A 24,215-nucleotide genomic window follows, 5' to 3' on the forward strand; every position below is an offset into this window, starting at 1 on the left:
CAAGTTGTATGTCCGTGTCTGCCCATTTCATCTTGTATCAACGTAGTTTAATTGGGCTTTGTCAACTTGATGGTAAGATCACTTGAGGTGAATCAACGATAGCCTTTTTCAGTCCAGTTTTGTTCAAAATTCTGCACCCATTAATTTTGACCAAGTTAGATCAGTTTAATTTGTGAAGAGCAAAGCTTAAATTCCAATTTTATATTAACAATTATCCTCTTTTTAGTGATGTCAAAACTAAGGTGTTATGCAATTAATTGCAGAAACATTCTTATATTAAAATGACATTGTTTAGGAGTAATCAAAATTAGATCACAAACAAAATAAATTTATATATCCTATTCTCTATCTTCTTTTGAATGTTTGATGAGAACAGTAGCTTGGTCTATATCCAATACTTGAGCTACTATGTTGACCAACATTGTGAGGCCTGGGGCTGAAGAGGACGGGGGGTGATTGCCAGTGCCATGAGGTTACATGGACAATGAGTGGCTCCGATAGGCTTCTAGGCGAAGGTAACCTGATGAACCGATCTTACACCAGAAGGAGAGAGATTTCAAAATTGTCCAGGATGTGACTATACATTTGAGAAGTGTTTAAAAGATTTAATAGGTACTACTCATATCAAGAAGGTGCATCTTCTTTTCGGTAACTCATCACATAAGAACTCCAAGGTTAAACGTGCTTGACTTGGGGCAATTTTGGGATGGGTGACCCCCTGAGAAGGTGCGTGTGAGTGAGGATATAAGCATGCTAGAAAGACTAATCTTGGTACAGTGGGGACAATCGTCAAATCCATGGCATTACAGTTGGTATCAGAACTGACCTCTCCTAGTATGGTGTGGTTCAAGGACGAAACAAACGGAATGTAGGACCAAGCGCTTACCGATTTACCAAAATCTATAACTGGTGGTAATGATGTAACTCAAATCTTTTAAACCGCATAGCAGCTCAAGAACCACGGTTCGATCACTCTACCAAGCATGGACAATTATTGCACCCAACACAGAAGCTGGTGGGCATATGAGGCCCGGGGCCGAAGAGGGCGGGGGTGCTCGTCGGTGCCATGAGGTGACAAGGATAATGAGAGGCTCCTGGCATGCTTCTAGACGAAGGGAACATGAATGAACTGATCTTACACCAGGAGGAGAGAAATTCCAAAACTATTCAGGTATGGGACTGTGCAGTTGAGGAGTGCTTGATTTGATAGGTACTACTCATATCAAGAAGGTGTATCTTCTTTTCGAAAGCTCATCACATAAAATATCCAAAGTTTAGTGTGCTTGACTTGGGGCAATTTTGGGATGAGTGACACCCTGAGAAGTTTCCTAAGGTATGTGTGAGTAAGGGCATAAACACATTGGAAAGATTCATCTTGGTATAGTGGGAACAGTCGTCAAATCTGAGACGTTACAACAACCATCAGAATTTTCATGACCACCACCACAAGGTGCTTTGTTGTGCTGAGACGAGGAGGGAGCAGAAGACTTGTATTTTTCTGATTCTTGGGCTTTTTCCTCTTTTTGACATCACCCTTCCCTCTTTGAAGGTATTCAACAACTTCATAAATCTGCTTGACAATAGTCTCTAAGTGGCCTGTCAGCAAAGTTTCCTTCTTTTCAATCGTGCGGACTACATTAACATTTGATCTTCGATAGATGGCTTTGAGGTCAGATATTTGGCTTAGGTGTTGATTTATAACTTTCATGACTTCAGTGAACTGAGCATTTATCTTGGACTTGAAGAGTTCAATATCCAGATTAGTTGCCACTGGATATGTCCTGAGACCAGCTATCTCATTCTGAATGTTTGAAAGAGTTTGATGAACCAAATGCATATCTTGTGGAGTAGAATCATCTGTTGAGAGATCACTTAGATCGAATTCTTAAAACATCGGAGTTGAATGCACATGCGAGTTTAGGGGTAACTCAATTTCCAGTAATAAAATTTGTGAACAGAACTGTGGATCAATTATAGGTTATGGGTCAGCAGGGATTTCTTTAAAGGAGGTGCCCTTATCACATAAAGAAGTTGGTTGTTCTACTTCTCAATTTGTAACTTCTGAGGGTAATCAGTGGTTGAGATTGGAACGAATTGAAGATGAGATCGTTAATAGATGATGTCTGGTGAGAAGTATTTTTTTTTTCTGTTGTTGGTTGCTGTGGTGGAACTGGTTAGTAAGGATCAGATTCGGACTCCACAATTATAACTTGTTGCAGAATAAAGACAGTGTGATTGTTGAGTTTGTAATCTGGGGAGCAGCTACTTCAACTAGTTCAGGGGCAATCGATCTGCCAAGGGACTATAGCACCTCAGCTCTTTTAGTCAAGAGAACTTCAGGAAGTGCCGCAAAGTATTGAAAAGATATTTGAGCTTTTTCAACATTCATTCCAACAAACTATTGATCAATTTCATGTTGTTGTGAGATGGAATCAGTCTGTGCTTTTTTAGTTTGTTCTTGTTGTTGGGTTTTAGAATCTCTTGGAGGAGATTGATTTGTAAGAGCTTCTTAAAATTGTTTACCATTGGTTTCTTGAACTGTTGAAACTTGAGATGGGACATAATCTGTCAACGGCTTTTGAAAATTAAGAGTTTGTTATTATGATTGTTCTAAATGTTTAATATGTTCCTACAAATCCATTTAATATGATGTGATTTCTTCTTGAAATTTTTCGATTGAAACGGGCAAATTTAGTTAGGTTATCATGAGTTTCACTCTCATGGACAGTGCATGCACATCTATATCCAATTGACTTAAAACTGCAGAATCATCATAAGCAGTTGGGTTCTTTGGATTGAAGTTCTTTTTATTTTTTAAAAACAATCTCATACCACATTCTATTAGTATCATTCCCATATATTCTCTTCTTTTTAGTTCTTATGGGATTACATTTGTCTCGGTCCATTCCAAAATTGAGTTTCTTGAGTTGTCATTTGATCTAAATTCTCCAGAGTTTTGATCTTTGAGTAATTTTTAAAAGTTCTGTTGTGCACCAACTTATCAAACTTCTCCAACTGATTTTGTACTATGTTTTCCACTTCTTGCATTGACAAATTGATTCCGGGTTGAACTGCTGACAAATTCTTGGTTGGTTCTACTAGAATGCCCTTTTCTTTGTCTTTGTCTTTGTCTTTGTCTTTTGAGTCAATCAAAGGTAAACCTAATTCGTGACAAGTGATGTTGGTTTCAAATATTTTGAAATCGATTAAAAATTTGCTTATCGGAACAGGTGGAATGGGAGCTGGTTCTCTTCTTTCTTTCAGTATCTGAGAGAAAACTTGAGTTAATGGGAGATTCTCTTGATCTGATTCAGAGAATTCAACCACCCGTTTGAGCTTAACTGGTGCTTTCTTAATTAATTTTGACCAGTTCATTCTTGACTTTCAGCACATCATCATGCAAGATGATGTTATTTGACTTGTACGTAGCAATGTTCTTTTAGTTAGAACCTTGTGAGAGTGCTGGAGGAAGATAGTCCCATCTGGGCCTGCTTCTTTCCAGAAGTTGACAGATTGGTACAGAATAGCCCCGATGCTTCTTGTCTGGATGGGAGATCATGGCTATCAAAATGTTGTACACAATGGTAGACCAGTTGATTTTGGTCCCTGCAGTGATAACTATCATCATCTCTAGCCTCTTGATGGTGAAAACATCAAATGACTCAGCTTTGGCAGTTAGATATTTGTTCACAATATCATTGATCATCCTTTACTCAATTTTCATCTCTTTGTTCTTGCCGAAATATTTAAGAGAGGGCACCTGACAGTGAGACCTTCACCTTCATTTCTTCAATGGTTGCAGATGTTAGTATGTTGAATTCTTAATTCCTTATGTGGGTAGATCCAAGATCTCTGTGAAGAAATGTTGTTTGATGGTGATTGTCTACTCATTGATTGTGCAGTTTATGGCTTCATCTACGATCTTGGCAGAAGAGAAGAACTAAGATAAACATTCCTCATATGTAGTTTGCACAGTCCAGAAATCCTTTCAGTACTATAGCTTCCAGATATTTGAACATGGCAACCATGCTATCATCCAATAGCAGAAAAACATCATCAAAGTTGATTTGAAAGAGTATTGTCGTTATAGGAAAACATTTTTTAGAGTTAGAAAATATTGAGGGCAAGAAATTTGATGGAGAAGATGATCCGAAAATAATAACTAGAGTCGATGAAATCAAATGAGCATATATACGGTCGTGTATAAGACAAACATGTCAGTCCATGTGTCAGCATGTTGGTGGAGAATATTTGAATTTTTTTTAAAATTGAAACATAAACAATATAATTAAAGTGGTAAATAAATGTGTATCAAAATTAAATATAATAAATTAAATAAAATGGATAATTGAATGTTCTTAACAGATTGTTATTGGGTGATCATCAACAGATAAGGGCTATAAGATAAGATCAAACTGACCATATTCTCGAGTTGTCAGACAAATTGAACTTAGAAATCCGACTGTTGCCTTATTAGCTTAATCTGAAGATTCTCCATAAGAACATTCATTATTAATTTAAATCAACAAATCCTAGAATATTTCTAAAATAAGAAAACTTAGTTTTAGATATTAGCTTGATAAAGATGTATGTCACTTTATGATCTGTTGAGACATGCTCCAATCTGATGTCATTCTTTATGACATGATCTCTTATAAAATGGTGTGTGATGTCAATATGATTAGTTCTTGAGTGCAACACATTATTATATGTTATTTATATAGAACTAGTGTCACAAAAAATTGATGATTCATCAGCTTCACACACCATAAGCTCTGAGATGATATTGAATTCATAGTAGTTGAGCATAAAAACTTATAGCAACTAAGTGCTCTGCTTCTGCTGTTGAGGTACCTATAGAAGTTTGTTTTTTGCTAAACCAAGAGATAAACATGTCTACAAATTTACAAGTTCCACTTGTGGTTTTCCTGTAATCTTACAACCTGCAAAATTTACATCAAAGTAACCAATTAAATTGAAATTGGAATCTTTTGGATACCAGAGTCCAATATTTTGAGTACCCGTAAGATATTTCAATATACATTTAACAACAATATAACATGATTGTTTAGGATTAACCTGGAACCTAGGACAGATACAAAAAACAAACATGATATCTGGTTTGCTAGCAATTAAGTACGACAATGAACTGATTAAACCTCTGTATAGTGGCACGTCAATTGATGTTCACTTTTATACCTATCCAGTTTGATTGATGAGCTCATAGGTGTAGAAGTTGGAGAACATTTCTCCATTCCAAACTTCTTGAGAAGTTTTTTGGTATATTTAGCTTGACATATTAAAATTCCAACTTGTCTTACTTGTAATCTAAAGAAGAATGTCAGCTCACTCATCATACTCATTTCAAAATTTTCCTACATCGGCTTAGAGAACTTTTCACAGAGTTTGAGGTTAGTTGACCCAAAAAATATCATCGATATAAACTTGAACTAATAGAGTGTGATCTCATTTACTGAATTTGAATAAAGTTTTATCAACTGTTCCGATGATGAAATCGTGATCAATTAGAAATTTGGATATGATGTCATACCAAGTTCTAGGAGCTTGTTCATGTTCATATAAGGCTTTGTCTAATTTAAACACATAATTAGGCAATACATGATTCACAAATCCAGGAAGTTGTTCTACATACACATCTTCTTATAATAATATATTTAAAAATGCACTCTTAACATTTATCTGATACACTTTAAATTCTCTGAAAGCAGCAAAGGAAATAAATATCTTAAAAGCTTCTAATGTTGATACAAGTGCGAATGATTAATCAGAATTTATTCCTTCTTCTTTCTTGTATCTTTTTGCAATTAATACGACCTTTTTTTCTAATTACAATACCATTTTCATCTAATTTATTTCTAAAAACTCATCTTGTACCTATGAAATATTGATCTGATGGTCTGAGAACTAGATGACATACTTTGTTTCTATCAAATTGATTTAATTCATTTTGCATAGCATTCATCCAATTTGAATCAATTAAAGTTTCATCAATCTTATTGGGTTCAATTTGTGAGATAAATGCAACATACAAAAATTCATCAATCATGTACTTCATGGTTCATAACCTAGCTGATGGATTACTTATTACTAGCTCAGGTGGATGATTCTTACCACTGATAGCATGGTCCAAGATGATTTGGATCGTTGATAGAAGGATCTTGTTCTTGAATTGGGTCAGCTGATTCTGGAACAAGCTCAATTTGATTTTGAACTTGATAAGCTTGATTTGTTCTCTCTTCACCTTGATTTTTAGGTATCATCTCAATGTCCTTGTCAGCTTGATTGATAGGAATGTTCGGTTCATAATGCAAATTGTCTAATCTTCTGATCTGTATGTCATCATCACTTATAGAGTGAAGATTAATGATTTCCATTCTATCTGTAAGATCATTTAAGTGTGCATTGTGTACAACATATGATTCATCAAATACTACATGAACTGACTCATCAATATTTAGAATTTTATTATTGAAAACACGTTAGACTTTTCTAACACATGAGTTTGCTAAGAGTATTCTAACATTTGATTTTATATCAAAAAATTTAAATGATTTTTAACGCTGTTATGAATAAAAAATTTATAACAAAATACACGGAATTATGATATTTCAGTTTGATTTTCATTCCAGATTTGATAAGGTGTGTGTCCATGCTTTTTGTTGATCATCGATCTTTTCTGATTGTAATAGACGGTGTTTATGGTTCAGCCCAAAGGCATTGTGATATACCAAAATATGCTAAAATTATTCGAGCTACTTCCTTAAGTGTTCTGTTTCGTCTCTCTGCAACATCGTTTTGCTAAGATGATCTGGAAGCAGAGAACCTATGCTTGATTCTATTTTCCTCCATATATGTTGTAAGCAATCTGTTGGTAAACAAAGTTCCTCGATCACTTCTAATTATATTTATCACATGGGTTTTCTCATTCTATAAGTGATTTAGGATCCTGATAAGTTGAGTATTGGTCTGATCTTTGGAAATAAAAAAGATAACACATGTATATCTTGAGAAATCATTATCACCAGGGTGTATTTCATTCCCCCTAAGCTCATTACTATTATAGTGCCAAACAAGTCCATATAAAAAAGTTCCAAACATCGAATTGAGGCAGTACATCCTTTGCTTTTGAAGGTTGATCTGACTTGCTTTCCCATCTGAAATGCTGGACAGATCTTATTCTTTGAGAAATCAATATTTGGCAGTCCGAATACTAAGATGTTCTTACTCAAATTAGCTATGGTCTTAAAATTAAAATGATTTAACCTTTTGTGCTACAACCAATTCTTTCTAGTATTAACAACAATAAATCATGTTGGATCATACGGTTGTTCAACATACCAGTTAATTTAAATTATAACATAGATTTTCAACCAGAAGTATCTCATTAATAAAAATGCTACCATTGATAAATTTACTTTTACTCATAGTTTTACCTTTTGAATTATCTCAAAAACTGATTTTGGGACCTTGAAAATCTATTATTTCAGATAACGTTTTTTCATTTCCTGTCATGTGCCTTAAGCATCCGCTATCTAAGTACCATGTGGACTTCTTTAACAGCTCAATCTGACTTATCTAAAATCACAGATAAAAATAACTTTGGCACCCATATCTCATTTAGGTCCAGATCGGAATAGTCTTTTCGATACCCATACTTGAATTATCCAAACAAATTTTCCATTGTGTGTCTTCAATAGGGTGTGTGATTGTGCTGAAATCTTGTTGGTGTTGTGCGGTGAATGTTTAACAAGGCTCTGTTTAGGTCTTGCATTCGGATCAGAAAACTTATATCTCTTCTGAATTTGTTTCAATTGTAGTAATGTTTATGCTTAACCTTCAAATGGTTCTGTCGGATATGTCTCTTATCAAACCAGATTGATTTGAAATGAGAGTCATAACCATTCTTTCTTAGTCTGTTTTTGTGCCAACTTGAGTTAGAACTCTCAAGTTCTACACACCCAAGTCACCATGCATACCTTTGTTCTTCTGGTAAATATGTTGACTAACTTGAATTTATGGCTCTAAATTTTCATATATTGTGTTGGATATGACAAAATCTATTAATTTAGATTTGTCTTTCTCTAAACTCAACTGAGTACTTGTTTCAGAAGTACTGCGATCATTATTATCAAAGTCTGAGCATGATCTGTAATCAGCTTGCTTTTGACCTTCATCCAGTTTCTCAAGTGAAACAAAATACTTTTTTCAAGTGTTGATGAAATTGTTCAAACTTTGATTTTCAATAATTATTACTTGGACTTCAGATCACATATTTTCATTTTCAGTCGTTAGCATAGCAACTTTGGACTTAAAATGTCTAGCTCATTAAGCTGTTCACAGCTTGAGCTACCAGACTTGTCTATTAGACTTTTTTTGGTTCTGATTTTATCAAATGACTGCAAAACTGTTCTATACACCATGCATATTTCATTTAGTGCAATGATTAAGTCATCTCGTATATACTCATCTTTGTACAATCAAATACCTCATAATTGTTGGATTCCAGGTCATCATTTTCCATTAGGCACTTGACAGACTCCTCATCACTCTCACTGGATGCATCTTCTGAGCTGGTGGTCTCTGTGTCTGACTCAACCCACTTGTTCTTTATCTTTTCAGCTAGCAACACCTTTTGCTCTCTCTTCTTCCTAGAGTATTTCTTCTCATATGTTGTCCTTCTCCTTTCAAACAACTTCTTTTCATCCTTTTTCGGTCTTGTACAATCATCAATTAAGTGGCATGTTCTACCACAGTAAAAACAAGCTTGATCAGAAGATCTTGATTCTTTCTTGTAATTTTTGTAAGTTAGCGAGATTCTTCCTCATAAATTTTCCAAATTTCTTTACAAATAGTGATATGACATCTTTGGTAAGTTGTTCAGCAGATTTTGGTGGAGATTTTTCTTCTACTACAAGAGCTTTTGTTGGATGAGAGATTGATGGTTCTTCATCATTTCTATTTCCCAGCTCGAACCCATAAGCCTTCAGATCAACAAACAGATTGCGAAACTAGATCTTGTTCAGATCTTTTGATTCTCATATGACAATGGTCTTCACATCCCATTTTCTTGGTAAGACTTTCATGACCTTCAGTGCAACTTCACGATTACTTTACTCATTTCCATGAGCTGCCAACTCGATCACTATGCTACTGAATCTCTCATCAAATTCGTTTCTCATCTCTCCAACCTTCATCTTAATATTATTGAACTTTCGAATGGCCACCATCAGCTTATTCTCCTCAGTCTCGTCATCTCCTTCACAAAGTTGATGATATGAATCTGGATGGACATGACGTGCTAAAGCTTGTTATTCAAAGCTTCAAAGAATTCGGCATGCATAGCAATGAAGTTGGAAGATATTTCAATGTTATTCAAGTGCTAATTATGAAGAGAAGGCCGAAATCGAGACCCCGGACCCGAGAGCCTCGCGCACATGCACGAAGACAAGGCGCGCATATGCGTGAGCTCGCGCACATGCGCCGAGAAGGGGCGCGCATATGCGCGAGGAGTACTGGACACCGAAGATTAAAACAGAGAACTTCGCGCATATGCGCGCGAGGGGAAATTGTGAAGCATACAGGCAGAGACATTCACGCATATGCGCGCAGCGCAGACTTTTCCTAGTTTAGTGTTTTTATTATTTTGGCAACTAGATTTTGATATCTTTGAGATTTGTAAACAATATATACTCAAAATTTGGTCATTGTAAACGAGATTATTCTTGAGTTTATTCATACTGATAGAGTTTTTCTCTCAATTTTCAAAGCTTGGCTTTGTATACACCTTCGTGTGTTTCTCAAATTAAACTTATCAAAATTTAATACTTTGTGGCGTTTGTCGATTGTTCTTCACTCGGATTGTCAAAGACGAGTTCTTTGAAGGTTAGCTTGAATTTCGATTTTTTATATCGTTAATATTTATTGCTAAGTTCTTCGTAATTTAGAGGTGAATATTACACACTTACTTGTTCAAAAAGATCGGGACAACACAACCGTTTCTTTGTTTCATCGAATCGAGGGCGTGACTCCGTTTTTGAGCTCGTTTGCTTTTCGTGGTTCGACGGATCGCATCATTTGGTATCAGAGCTTTAGGTTCCCTTTGATTCAAGTAAGTTTATTCTTTTTATTTTCAGTTCTGTGTTTATCTATCGTTTATTATCAGATCTGTTTATCCTATCGTTCTTCATCTTTCGTGGATCTTGCGATTCTCGAAATTTCTGATTTTTTTATCTTTTTTTTTCGAGTTTGCACAGCCATCCTTGTGCAATCCAAAAAAAAAAAGTAACAAATTTTCGAAATTTTGCCATAAATTGGTTTTGGTAATTTGTTCTATTCTCTTGTGGGAGCTATATTCAAGTGTCTCTCACAATAAAAAAAAAATTGTGCTATTATTTAGCATTGAATCTTGTTCTTATCTCCTTTGTGAGTCATAGTCAAGTGACTCTCACAATCAAAAAAAAATTTCAAATTTCTCGTCTTAAGCGGTCCGTGTAAGTCAGTTTGCAAGTGTCGTGAAGTTTGAACTTGTGAGTTTGATGCACACAAGCTACAAAGCCTGAAAGTGTACCCTACGAGAGAACTCTCAGAAATCGAGTGAAATACTTGAGTGTGAGCGTTTATTTCTTGGAGTTACGTGTGAGGTATTTGTAGTGAGGACAAAAAAAAAGGAAGAGAGTCGAGTGAATTTTCATTGGAGTGACTAGTGAGGATTCGTGGTGAGGAACTTTATTCTTTATTGTTTTCTACTAACCTTTTCTTGCAGGTATAATTATTTACGATCGTCAATTTCAAACAATATTAAAAGGGTTGGATAGAATGTGGGAGAAGGAGTTTAAACCTCTACGTGAGAGGTATAGGAGGTGTGAAAAAGAGGAGATGTATGATAAGCATGATGATGAGAATAGGGGAGGTAGTAGATTTGGAGGGAATAGAGTGTTCCAGTTAGATCGTAATGATGATAGACGATGTGAGAAGAATAGAGGAGTAGGCCGAAGAGGTGAACGTGATGTGCATAGGGGATCGATGGCATCCACGTGGGGGACGCGCTTGGAAGAAAAAATCATCGCTATGCCAAAGAAGGAGTCGAGACGTGAAGCTAGCAAATATGAATATCAAGGCACAATTAAAAACTCAAATTCTAGTACTTGTGCTATTATATGTTGTTCGTGTTTAGCAGTTGGTCATGATATTAGTCAATGTTCAAGTTACGGTGTGACAGTAGTAGAGTCATCTGTTGAGCTTGAACCGCAAATTGTGATTGAGGGTGTAGTTGAATCTGAAGTTCAAGTTGAGGTCATAGTTGAACTTGAATCCGAAGTTGAGGCTAGAGTTGATGATGGTGTTATTCCACTAGTTAGTAAGTTGAATGTTGTTGAATAATATACAGTGGGGGCCGAATCATTAGGTGGGGAAGAAGTACCTAATTTGTCTACGATGGAGGAGGAGTGTAGTCAAGAAGAAACTTTGTTGCGCATGTCATTTGAGGAAAAATTTATTTCTGTTGATCAATTGAAATTTATTGAAATGAGTGGAAAAAATGTGATATGGTCGAAAGAATGAGTGAACAAAATAGTGAGATGACCATAGAAAAAAAAATGAAAAAGAAAAAGAGGCCAAAGAAAAGAAAAAGAAAAATAACTTAAAGGCCCAAAGGAGAGAAAAGAGTGAGGTTGAGAGTTATTCCACTTTGTATAAACCCCTTAAAGTACCTTTGTACAAAGAGGTTTATTATCATTATGATGATATAGCCGGTTCAATCCCGAGCATTGTTATTTCTCCTTTGCAGGAATATGATGAAATCATGATGAGGAGGCAAGCAAGTGTTGAGGGTATAAAAATGCAATGGGATGATCCACATGACGTTGGGTGCAATCGCGATGAGGTAAGGTTAGTTGGCAACGCAGCATCTAAGAGGTATGATTTGCTTTCTTACCTTAATTCATTGTTGTGCTATATGCAAGAATTTGGAGTGAGTGTTGAGAGTGGGATGTCTAAAGAGTCTAACTGTGAATTAACTTTCGTGCCTAGGAGTCATAGGTTTGAGAATGGTGAAATATTGCATGGATCAAATTTAAATTTTAGTGATTATGATTTTTCAGAAGTTGTCAAATTGATGATTCTTTGTTATGACAATGAATTATACTCAAATCTTTGTGATGTGTTAAATGATTACATGGATAGTACATCTAGTGTGTTCTACTTGCATGATTCAGACTTGTTTGATGATGACTTGGGAAAGAGCATGAAGGGATATAAGAATTTTTATGTTCATAATGAATACAATTTTAAGGAGATTAAATTCTTCGTTCTTTATTTATTGCATGAATTATCTGATGGTGAGGCCTATTGTGGTGGTTTTATCTTTGATAAGATGCATCAATATATGTATTGGTTGCATATGAAGAGGTATGTCAAATGGTGTAGTGAAAGGTGGCTTGGATATAGGGAAAGGGCATCTGAGCTTCATTAAAATGATTTGCATGATGGATATTTACGGGGGGATGGTTTTGAGAGATTGACGGTTGGATATAATAATTGCCACATTCGTGATGAATATATGTTTAAAAATATTAAATTTTTCAGTCTATATTCATTGTATGAGATATGTGATATTGAAGAGTATTGTAGTGGTGTGATCATTGACATAATGCATGATTATAGGCGTTTGCTGCATATGAAGCGACATGTTGAGTGTTATTGTGATACATGCATTGTATATGGGAGAATGACATGTCGACTGTATTCCTATGTCATGCATCAGTTATATCTTATTTCTAGTTAACTATGGTCGTACACGTGTGTGGATATTATTTTGGTGTTGACTAGGTCTAAGAAGGGGAGAAACCTTATTTTTGTGATACTTAATGGTATTTTATCATTTGGTGTCATTTGTTATTTGATGTTTGGTGAAATTGATGAGTTTATAGGAAAGAAAACAGTGATGTTGGGATTTCCAGTACTGATGAAGCGAGCAAATGATAACGTCTACAAGCTTGAGTTTAAAGGTAAGCATGTTGATAATTTAATTCCTGTTATTACTAACTTGTTTCGTTTTTGCGCAGGTAGCCAAGATTTGAGGACAAATATTTTTGAAGAAGGGGAGTATGATATGAATCTGGCCAGGCATGACGTGCTAAAGCTTGCTATTCGAAGCTTCAAAGAATTCGGCATGCATAGCAATGAAGTTGGAAGATATTTCAATGTTATTCAAGTGCTAATTATAAAGAGAAGGCCGAAATCGAGACCTTGGACCCGAGAGCCTCGCGCACATGCGCGAAGACAAGGCGCGCATATGCGCGAACTCGCGCACATGCGCCGAGAAGGGGCGCGCATATGCGCGAGGAGTACTGGACACCGAAGATTAAAACAGAGAACTTCGCGCATATGCGCCAAACTAGGGCGCGCATATGCGCGCGAAGGGATATTGTGCAGCATACAGGCAGAGACATCCGCACATATGCGCGAGCTCGGGGCACGCATATGCGCGTGGCACATACTTTTCCTAGTTTAGTGTTTTTATTATTTTGGTAGCTAGATTTTGATATCTTTGAGATTTGTAAACAATATATACTCGAAAATTGGTCATTGTAAACGAGATTATTCTTGAGTTTATTCATACTGATAGAGTTTTTCTCTCAATTTACAAAGCTTGGCTTTGTATATACCTTTGTGTGTTTCTCAAATCAAACTTATCAAAATTTAATACTTTGTGGCGTTTGTCGATTATTTTTCATTCGGATTGTCAAAGACGAGTTCTTTGAAGGTTCGCTTGAATTTCGATTGTTTATCTCGTTAATATTTATTGTTAAGTTCTTCGTAATTTAGAGGTGAATATTACACACTTACTTAATCAATAAGATCGGGACAACACAACCGTTTCTTTGTTTCATCGAATCGAGGGCGTTTCTTTGGTTTTTAGCTCGTTTGCTTTTCGTGGTTCGAAGGATCGCATCAGTTGAGTTAGTTTTTCTAAGATTTATTTGGCAGTTGAACATGTTTTAATTTTACTGAATATATTTTTATCTAGTGTTTATAAATGATATCTTTGTCCATGTCGTCCAGATTGGATTTTTTTTTAAATCTTCAGCAGTTCATTCCATCCTTGGCTTTTCTACTATTTAAAGAGCACTTTATGTTACAACAACTGTGTTTGCTTTCATTATTTTCATTGGTCCATATGTGATTTATACCACATGTCAAGGATCAAAATTACATTTTAGAGAAGAATGTATAAATTATAAAGAAAATATGACAAATAATGCAAAACTTAAACCGTGTTAATAAATCAAGTTAATATTCCAATCAAACTAAATAGAATGAGCTACTAAAATAATAAGTGTGGAAACAACTCGAAGTACCAAATGAATTTGATATACTAAAGTGCATCAGATCGGTTCAGATAAGAGCATATTAAGCATATAAGATAACTGAAAATAAATAGAGACGGGGATTTATTTATGGAAGTTCGAAGACTAAGCTTTTACGTCTTTTCTTCTTCTGTTTTAAAAAAGAATCCACTATAAAATTTGATCAATACAACCTATTTGTACAAACCCACTTCATCTTAGTTCACAAAGACACAAACCCTCTGAGCTGAAACTCCTAGCAACTACTATCTTAACTCAATCTCTTCAGAAACAATATCCTGACAGTTACAATGATTCTCACAGTACAATAAAACTTGCATATGCAAACGAAAAGTGAGAAACAAAGTGTGCACAATAGGATCCTTAATTGATCTGATGGAACTTTGTGCGTGTGAAAATCAGTTTAAAGTAAATAAGTTTGAGAGATAATGAGAGAAATGATCAATGAATCAGTAGTCTTCTTCAATTCTGATGCATCTTTTTTTTTTATAGGTGTTGGTTCCAAATGTCAATAAATATATACGGTACTCATAGATGTACTGGCTAGCCAAAAATTGTCCAGAGGGTGCCACATCTCCATGTCATATTTCCGAAAATAGTAACATATAATTCAAATTTCTAGGACATTAGCTGAAAGGGATAACCAACGGATCTTTTGTACTGTACTGGTTGACAAATTTAGAAATATACTTGGAGATAATTGTCTGCTGTCTTCAGATAATGTTGTCAGATCAGTCTGCGAACTGATCTGTTCTACTTTAGAATTATGCAGACAACTTGATTCAAACTTGAACTACTGTAAGTGAGCGTCAGATCGGTTAAATTGGGCAGAAAATACGGATATTTATAAACAATTTGCTATGGTTTTTGGTTAAACCGTCGCTATTAGCGACAGTTTAATCAAAAGCCGTCGCTATTAGCGACGGTTGTTTAATAAACCATCTCTATTAGCGACGGTTAAGCTAAAGTCGTCGCTATTAGCGACGGTTGTTTAATAAACTATCGCTATTAGCGACAGTTAAACAAAAACCGTCACTATTAGCGACGGTTGTTTAATAAACTATCGCTATTAGCGACAGTTAAACAAAAACCGTCGCTATTTTAAAAAAAAACACGCTAAACGAAAACGGTTTTCTAAAACCGTTGTCGTTTGTCCAAAAAAAACACGCTAATAAGACAACAGTTTATAAAACCGTTGTCTTTGACCCCCAAAAAAACGCTAAAAGACAACGGTTTTTAGAAAATCGTTGTCGTAAACACATGAAAGACAACGGTTTTTAAAAAATTGTTATCTATAAGCGGGGTTTTTTAGGCTACGACAACGGTTTTTGTTGAAACTGTTGTTAAAAGAAAAAAGACAACGGTTTTAATAAAAAATCGCTGTCTTTGATGTGTTGTTGAAGGCATATTTTCTTGTAGTGTATGTAAGAGATTATCTAATTTCTTGAAAACGGTTTTCTAAAACCGTTGTCGTTTGTCCAAAAAAAACACGCTAATAAGACAACAGTTTATAAAACCGTTGTCTTTGACCCCCAAAAAAACGCTAAAAGACAACGGTTTTTAGAAAATCGTTGTCGTAAACACATGAAAGACAACGGTTTTTAAAAAATTGTTATCTATAAGCGGGGTTTTTTAGGCTACGACAACGGTTTTTGTTGAAACTGTTGTTAAGAGAAAAAAGACAACGGTTTTAATAAAAAATCGCTGTCTTTGATGTGTTGTTGAAGGCATATTTTCTTGTAGTGTATGTAAGAGATTATCTAATTTCTTAGGTTCTAATTGTGAAATTAATGTAGCATGCAGAAATTCATCAATCATCTGACCTCTAGTTCTTAGTGGGGCTGCAGAGTTACTTATGACCAGCTCAGATGGATATTTTTATTTCACCGATATCATGGCCGATCTAAGTGGATTTGGATTTGCAATATGAGAATCCTGATTTTGGACTAGATCAACTTGATTTTCCAAGATCAGCTCGATATCTTCATCAACTTGAGTAATAGGAATGTCCATTTCATTGTAGATCTTCTGTTTTTCTGATCCGAATCTCATCATCACTTTCATATTCAAGATTAAAATTTTTCATTTTATTACTCAGATTATTCAATGTAATATCATGAATATCATGAGCAACAATGTAATACAACAGAAGATTTATAAAAAAATTATATGAACAAATTCTTCAACTGTTAAAGTTTTGTGAATGAGTACTCAGATAAGCTTCACTAACATATGAATATCCTAATAATATACCAGCATCATATTTAGCATCGAAATCAGTCATATAATTTTTACTATTGTTATGAATAACGCATTTACAACAAAATATTCTAAAATAAGATATTTCCAGTTGTTTGCCATTCCAGATCTTATAGGATGTTGTTCTGTGGCTCTTTTTTTATCATCAATATGTTCTGAGTGTGACATGAAATGTTCACTGCTTCAACCCAAAACTTTTGAGAAATCTCGAAATCAGCTAGCATTGTTCTTGCAACTTTTTAAGGATTTGATTACTCATCTCAACAATTCCATTTTGTTGAGGAGATCAAGCTACAGATAACTCGTGTCGGATTCCTTGATTATCTAGATAGGATGACAAATTTGATTTGTAAATTCAGTGATTCTGTCATTCTCATATGATCTATTATACAAGATTATTTTGAAAATTTTGAATATGTTTCAAAATTTTGATCGATTGGACAGACGTCTAATCTTTTGATTTTTAAAACACTACTCAAGTAAATCTTGAAAAATCATTAACAATCACAAGAGTGTATTTCATTCTCCCTAAAATCATCACCGATACTGGACCAAACAAGTTCATATGCGCTAATTCTGAGCATCAAGCTAATGAGTTACACTCTCTGTTTTTAAAAGTTTATCTGACCTGCTTACCTATCTGGCATGCAAAACAAATCTTATCTTTTGAAAATTCAATTTTTGGCATACCAATGACCAAATCATGTTTATTCAGACTAACAAAATGATTTAACTTCCTATGCCACAACAAATTCTTATTAGAATTACCAACACGAAAGCACATAGAATCAGATGGTTGTTAAACACAACGGTTTATTTTATATGTATTTCCAGAACGTTGTCCAACCAACAAAATATTACAAGCAAAGCTGTTCATGTATGTTTGTGAAAATCTAAAACATATCCACTATCACACAATTAATTTATGCTAATCAAATTATAACAAATATTTTCAACTAAGAGTACATCTTTGATAATAATGTTATCGCGAATAATCTTACCATTATTCATAACTTTACCTTTAGAATCATTAACAAAAGTGATTCTGGGACCTTGATAGTCAATGGTTTTAGTAGCAGTTTGATATTACCGGTCACGTGTTTTGAGAATCTACCGTCTAGACACCAGGTGGACTTCCTTAGCAACTCGATCTGAATTTTGTGAAGTTGCAGATTAAAAAATAACTTTGGTATTCACATCTATTTGACTCCAGAACATATTAGTTATTTTCGGGACCTATACCTGAATTAGTGATATTTTTCATTGTGTGTCCAAAGTGGTGCCCATTGATCGTGCTCTCAAGAGAACTCATGTAATTTTGAAGAAGTTAATAAAAAGGGTATGTATAAAACCAATCCACAATGAGAGCCTCAAAATTGGTTCGATTATGTGAATGCTAAACGACTGTTGAAACAGGGTTGACTTTTGATGCGACAAATTTGTAGGCTGAAACAAGTGAAGTACCATTACATTGCTATTTGATGAAACATCGTGATTTATCCGCCGTTACGGAATGGTTTCTCAAAATTTTCCAAAATTTCTTTATTTTTTTAAATATTTATTTTTCACAAATTTCCAAAATTTCTTAATATTTTAAGATTTTAAAAAAAAACCTCGATGATCATGACGACAAATTTTGTCCCACTATTGGTGTTTATGGAAATCGACAATCTTCTCTCAAAACACAATTTGTTATAATAACACAATAAATCACAAATTCAATAATCAGAAATAAAGGAAAGACCTCTTTTCTTCTAAAGGAAGAATAACACTTCAATATGAATGCAAAAATGCATGTTTTAAATTATCTATGTAAAAATTAAATCTTGGACCACTATTAAATATTTATCTGCATGGATATGTTGTTCCAAGCATATGGAGTGGGGTGTCTTTTGGTTCAAAAGTTTGAAGACATCATCAAAGGACAACGTTGGAACGACGGGGAAATCAGGTGAAAACTCACACCTATCCATGAAACAACACCATCGACGCCATTTTCCGAGAGCCTCCTGTGTTCCTGAACAAATGCCCGTTCAGATCGAAGCAGAAGCGCCCAAAAAGAGGCGTCGTGCTTGATTTAGAACAATAGGCCGTGACCGTTTCGATCTTAAAAGTTGGGATGATATTATCAAAATGTTGACAAAAGTTATCACAAACCGGACACTCGTAATAGTACTACTGGATGTGATTTTAACGTGAGAACATAAAACACATATTTATAACAAATGAATGGTTTGCACAAAACATCATTAATGTTACAGATATAAATGTTTTATTACAAGCTTACAAAAGATATCACCCAATTTTCCAATATCCAATGTTTTGGTTACTTCTTCTATCATAATCAACCAAGAAACTAAAATTCATTTGTTCCCAAATTTCTATTTTCTGGAATGTATCCTGTCATTGTACGTCCCCGTATGCCTTCACTATTTGAGTAAAGCTTCTGAGACTCAGCCACCTGCAAAATTTAAAAACTCACCTCTATATTAGTCATAAGTCATTACAAGAAAAAGGCTGACGGACATGAGAATAACTTGGTACTCACATGAGAATAAGACTCTCTCGGACTTGGAATGATCTTTGGAGTTGTAGCCATGGACATAGTAGGCATCGATTCTTCGGCTAATACTCGTAATCTGTTGAGCTCGGGTAACACCACGGTTCCAAGATCAGGTCTATCTTTGCGCCTCAATTCTGCACACTTAAGTGCTATCTTTGCAAAGCCCAATGCCTCTTCTATTGGCCAATCAGGAACCGCGGGATCAAGTATGTCTGCGAACGTCCCCTTCTCGATAGCCCTCTCGACGTGATGAGTCAAACCCATAGGTGGCTTGGCTGTTATGATCTGAAGTAGCATTACTCCGAGTGAGTAAATGTCGGATTTAGTGCCCAACATGCCGGTTTGCTGATACTCGGGGTCGATGTAACAGAACGTTCCAGCTGCCGACGTCATGTGATATTGTGTGACCGTGTCGGCTACAGAAGGTGGAACAAGCCGAGCTAAGCCAACGTCGCTGATTTTACTGACGTAGTTGCGGTCGAGTAAAATGTTTGCCGGTTTGAGGTCTCTGTGCACGAGTGGCTCCGGCTTGGTCTGGTGGAGAAAAAGAAGGCCGGTGCCGATTTCTGCTGCTATTCGGAATCGAAGTTGCCATGAGAGAGCTGGAGTGTTTCCACGTCGGAAGAGACAATCATCCAAGCTTCCGTTTACCATGCACTCGTACACGAGACACCCGTATTCGGGGCATGCTCCTAGGAGCAGCACCATGTTGGGATGTCGAATGCAACTCAGAACTTCGACCTGAATCACAATGTGCAGAGAAAAGATATCGAAAATTTTCGAGTATGCCACGATACCAAATCAAGAAAATGGCCAACAAGAAAACATTATCATACAAGTTGACACGACAATATTTTTTTTGTAATGTGGATATACTCCTGTTTTCATACCTCTTGTTGGAATTGTGATCTTCCTTGTGCCGCATCTTGCCGAAGAACCTTTATGGCAACCTGTGTATGATCCAAGTAGCACTTGTAAACTGGCCCATATCCACCTTCTCCGATTTTTCGAGACTGGGAGAAATAATCAGTAGCAGCTTCAATCTCCTCGATCGTGTATTTTCGATACCGAACATCGTTCTGTGCCAACTTATCCAATACTTTCTTCTTCTCCTCCGCTTCTCTGAGTGCTTTCATTTCAGCATTGATTCTTTTTTGTGCTTCAAATTCCGCTATTCTTTGAGCCGCTTCGGCTTTCTCAATAGCAGCCCGACATTTTTGCTTCTCTCTCTCTGCAATAGCTAAAGCTGCTTCCTCTGCATGTCGTGCTTCTTCGAGTTTTTGTTCTTCTTCCACTTTCCACCGATGAAGCTCTAGCGCCTACGAAGATAGTTACAAATCCCGTGTGTATATTCGACAAAAGACTGATGTATTAGTATACATTAATTCATATGTCAAGGGAAAAATCTAAATACAATACCTTCTGTTTTGCAGTGAATGCTTCCTTGCAAGCTGTGCTGTACATGTCCATTGTCTGTCTCAATTCCTGTTTCAGCCTTCGCATCTCTGCTTCTACATCATCCTACATACACGAAAACATAGCCCGGGCTATTAACTATCTTCGAGTCTCTATATTTCTCTTTTAAATTCGTAAATGGTTTTTTTAAGCATACCAAATTTTGAGATCCTGACCAAGGATGGCTCCCACTTTCCAGTGAACTTGAAGAGAAGACTCCGAAACTGCTGCCTCCATCGGAGGATTTGGAGTTGGAGATTTGGGATCCAAAACTCATCGAGTTTTCTGCATCTGACCCGCTAGACAGACGAGGGGGCAGATTCGTATCTTGATCCAATGCATACATCATTCGGTCGTTGCTTGGCCTGCTCGAGCTCACAAACGATATGTCCGTGTCGGGCAAAGAAAGATCCCCATATGATGATCTATTCAAAGCTCTTCCTCTCATAAATGGTGACCTAACATAAATGGTATAGAAGATTTTTTTCAAAAAACTTCGTATGTAACATTTTCACTTTAAATTGAATTGAATAGCATCTGTTTTTTCTTTTCATATCAGTCTGCTTACTTGATTGAATCTATGTTATCCGTTCCACTTGTCCTAGCCGGAAAAGACGACCTATCGACATAGGCACCTCCTAAAATGGTGCAACCCAGTTTTCTTTAGCTCAATGAAAACAATATAGCAACGACACCGAAGATATATCTATGATCAGCAACGACCTACCTCGTGTCCCGTTAACTTGCATGAACCGTGCATCAGTCGAACCAGGAGGATTAGTCGAATTCTGCACCGGGCGAGCAGCTTCTTTCGGAGCTGAATTTACCAAGGCCGATTTGACGGTTAGTATTTTCCCTTTAGCAATGACATAAACAGTGCAAAACTCGGGTGCCCCTTTGGTAACATTTCCTGGAATATCAACAGTCTTGAATCTAAATTTGAAAAAAATGAACTGTTAACATTTTGAATTGAATGGCAATGAAAGTGTAATTATAAGATTTAGATGTATTATTCTTTACCTGCTAAAACCAGTTCTGACGCTGGCACCAAGCACCAAGTTCTCTATTAAATTGTTCCTCACATAGTCACAAAGAGCTCTACTTATATCTGTGTCTTCTAGTAAAACTTCACTCACTTTTATCTGTTACAAATTATTTTCATCCTCCTCAGTTGGTATCTTAGCATTTACAAACAATCAAGATGAAACAAAAATTTTAAGAAAAGGTATCGTTTCTTACGTCCTTGCGGTTGCAGAAGCAACGGAAGGGAAGGAAAAGCTCCTTGGTTTGGTTGTCGAATGGAACCTTGCTCCCTTTCGAAACGTCGTCATTGTCGGAAAAACTAGAATGGCTTCCAACTGAACCATGAGGAGAAAAGGGTAATCAAAATAAAGTCCATCAAATGTCATTGTAAGATATGCTAAACGAAAACCAGATTAATGTCTGTATGTGGATATCTATCCATATTCTGGACTAAAGAAAGTGTCGAGACATTGGCAAAACGAAAGAAAAATGAGATCGTAGAATTTGATTATTTCTTGTGAAGCAAGAACAACAAAATTCTATAATATAACCTTCCAAATGCAATGCAGATAAAAAAGATAGATATATGTTCATTTCTTGCATGCCAGAAAGGGGAAAAAAGCAGCTTCATTGGCAGATTATGACAGAAAATTGCGCGAACAGGGAGTACCGGACGGAGATTTTTGTTTGACATGGAGGAGAATGACAGTTTTGCCTTTGCCTAGGAAATGATCAGCAGCCCATTTCAAGGCAGATTGGCTGCTCTTATCTTTATCAATGGCGACCGCAACCATTTCTTGCTTCTTCTCTCCATTCCCTCTATGATTCGACATTCTTTTTCGAATTCGAATCCTCGATCAACAAGAGGCAAAATGGAGTCAGAAGACAAGTTTCTTCTAAGTGGGACCAAATAGGTAGATTTGTATGGTCTCTTTCCAGACAATGAATTTCATCCCATGTAGAATCAATATTTCTTTTATTAATTTGATGCTTTGAGATTTTTTTGGGTTTTACTTGATTTTTGGTCCGAATAAAATGGGATTTATGCAGACCATCACCTGGTTTATATGTCTCTAGCTAGCTTGTTTCTTGATTGGTTTATAGAGACTGTTGTGGCCGTGTTTATAGGTATTGACCATACAACTTATAATTAGTTGGATAGTAATTCTAATTTAATGGGCAAAAACTCAAAATCCGATAATTTAATGTATCATTCTCTTGGTCTAATTGTCATGTCATTATTTTTTATGTCATGTCGGTATTTTCTAATGTCTGTTATCATTTTCTGGCGCCATATCAGCACTCCGACGAAGTTAGTGCATCAAAATCAAACTTTTAAAACTTTGTGGTCCAAAATCTAAAATAGAAAAAGTTAATGGAAAAAAAGTTTTTTTCTCACATATATTTAAAAGAATTAAATGGTTGAAATTTATTTTTATATTAATACTACTATAAGTTAGATTTAATATTCAAAGTACTAGTTATTATTCAAATGTAACAATCTGGAACCCTCTAAGATAACAAATTATTCGGGAAATTTAAGAGTGAAATTGTTTTCACTTATAATTCATTAAATTTACATAAATATTTTAAAAAATATATAAAGTTATGATTATCTCTATCTATAAAAAATGTTGAGGTATCGTTAATAAAAATAATCCGGTTTTTCTTCATTCAGTACTCTATATTTAATGAATTTGATGCTTATATAATTTTTGCAATTGATAAGATAGGTAAGTACCAAATAAAATAACATAAAAATTTGTGTGAGATAATATCAATAAGTAAATTTTGTAAAACGAATATTTCATCTTATCAGACCTATGAAAATTATAATTTTTTTATGTCTAAAGTATATTTTCACTACAAAATTATATTTTGTGTTAGTTATGTTATGAAAAAATATCGTATAATATATGTTGATTTGACTTCAAATTATTCAACCTATGAAAATTATTATTTTTTATGCAAAAAAATATTATTTTTTTATTGCAAAATATCATTTTTTGTAAATTATGTTATAAAGAAATATTGTGTGATAGATGTTTATTTGAGTGAAAATTATTATTTTTATATCAAAAATATATTGTATAATGACAAAAACTTGTGTGAGACGGTCTCACGGGTCGTATTTTGTAAGACGGATCTCTTATTTGAGTCATCCATAAAAAAATATTACTTTTTATGTTAAGAGTATTATTTTTTATTGTGAATATCGGTATGATTGATCAGTCTCACAGATAAAAATTCGTGACACCGTCTCACGAGATATCTACTCTTGTATAATATATGCTGACTTGAGTGAAAAATATTACTTTTATGTCAAAAGTATTAATTTTCACTATAAATATGCAACAAGTCGAGCCATCTCGAAGAAATAGATCAGCACAACCTATATGTTATACTTCTTAATTTCATCGAATATCAATTGTTAAAAAATAGTGTGTAATAGATAGTTTTTTTATGGAGGGTTTTTTTAGAGAGGGAGATATTGTTGTCATATACACGCAATAGAGATTTTAATTTAT

At 35.2% G+C, this 24,215-nt stretch overlaps 1 protein-coding gene across 1 annotated transcript; it reads right to left on the reverse strand.

Moving 5' to 3' along the window:
* Window positions 1-18,848: 18,848 nt before the first annotated feature.
* Window positions 18,849-22,718, reverse strand: LOC140962962 (U-box domain-containing protein 52-like). The gene is made up of 10 exons (XM_073422100.1): window positions 22,358-22,718; window positions 21,904-22,022; window positions 21,685-21,806; window positions 21,392-21,597; window positions 21,233-21,302; window positions 20,822-21,122; window positions 20,629-20,730; window positions 20,100-20,528; window positions 19,195-19,950; window positions 18,849-19,107 (listed from the first exon to the last, which is right to left on the reverse strand). The coding sequence occupies exons 1-10, from the start codon at window positions 22,518-22,520 to the stop codon at window positions 19,003-19,005; spliced, it is 2,373 nt and encodes a 790-aa protein (XP_073278201.1). The 5' UTR covers window positions 22,521-22,718; the 3' UTR covers window positions 18,849-19,002.
* Window positions 22,719-24,215: the final 1,497 nt, after the last annotated feature.

This window comes from Primulina huaijiensis, chromosome 17 (genome assembly GCF_012295235.1).
Source record: "Primulina huaijiensis isolate GDHJ02 chromosome 17, ASM1229523v2, whole genome shotgun sequence".
Lineage (NCBI taxonomy): Eukaryota > Viridiplantae > Streptophyta > Magnoliopsida > Lamiales > Gesneriaceae > Primulina > Primulina huaijiensis.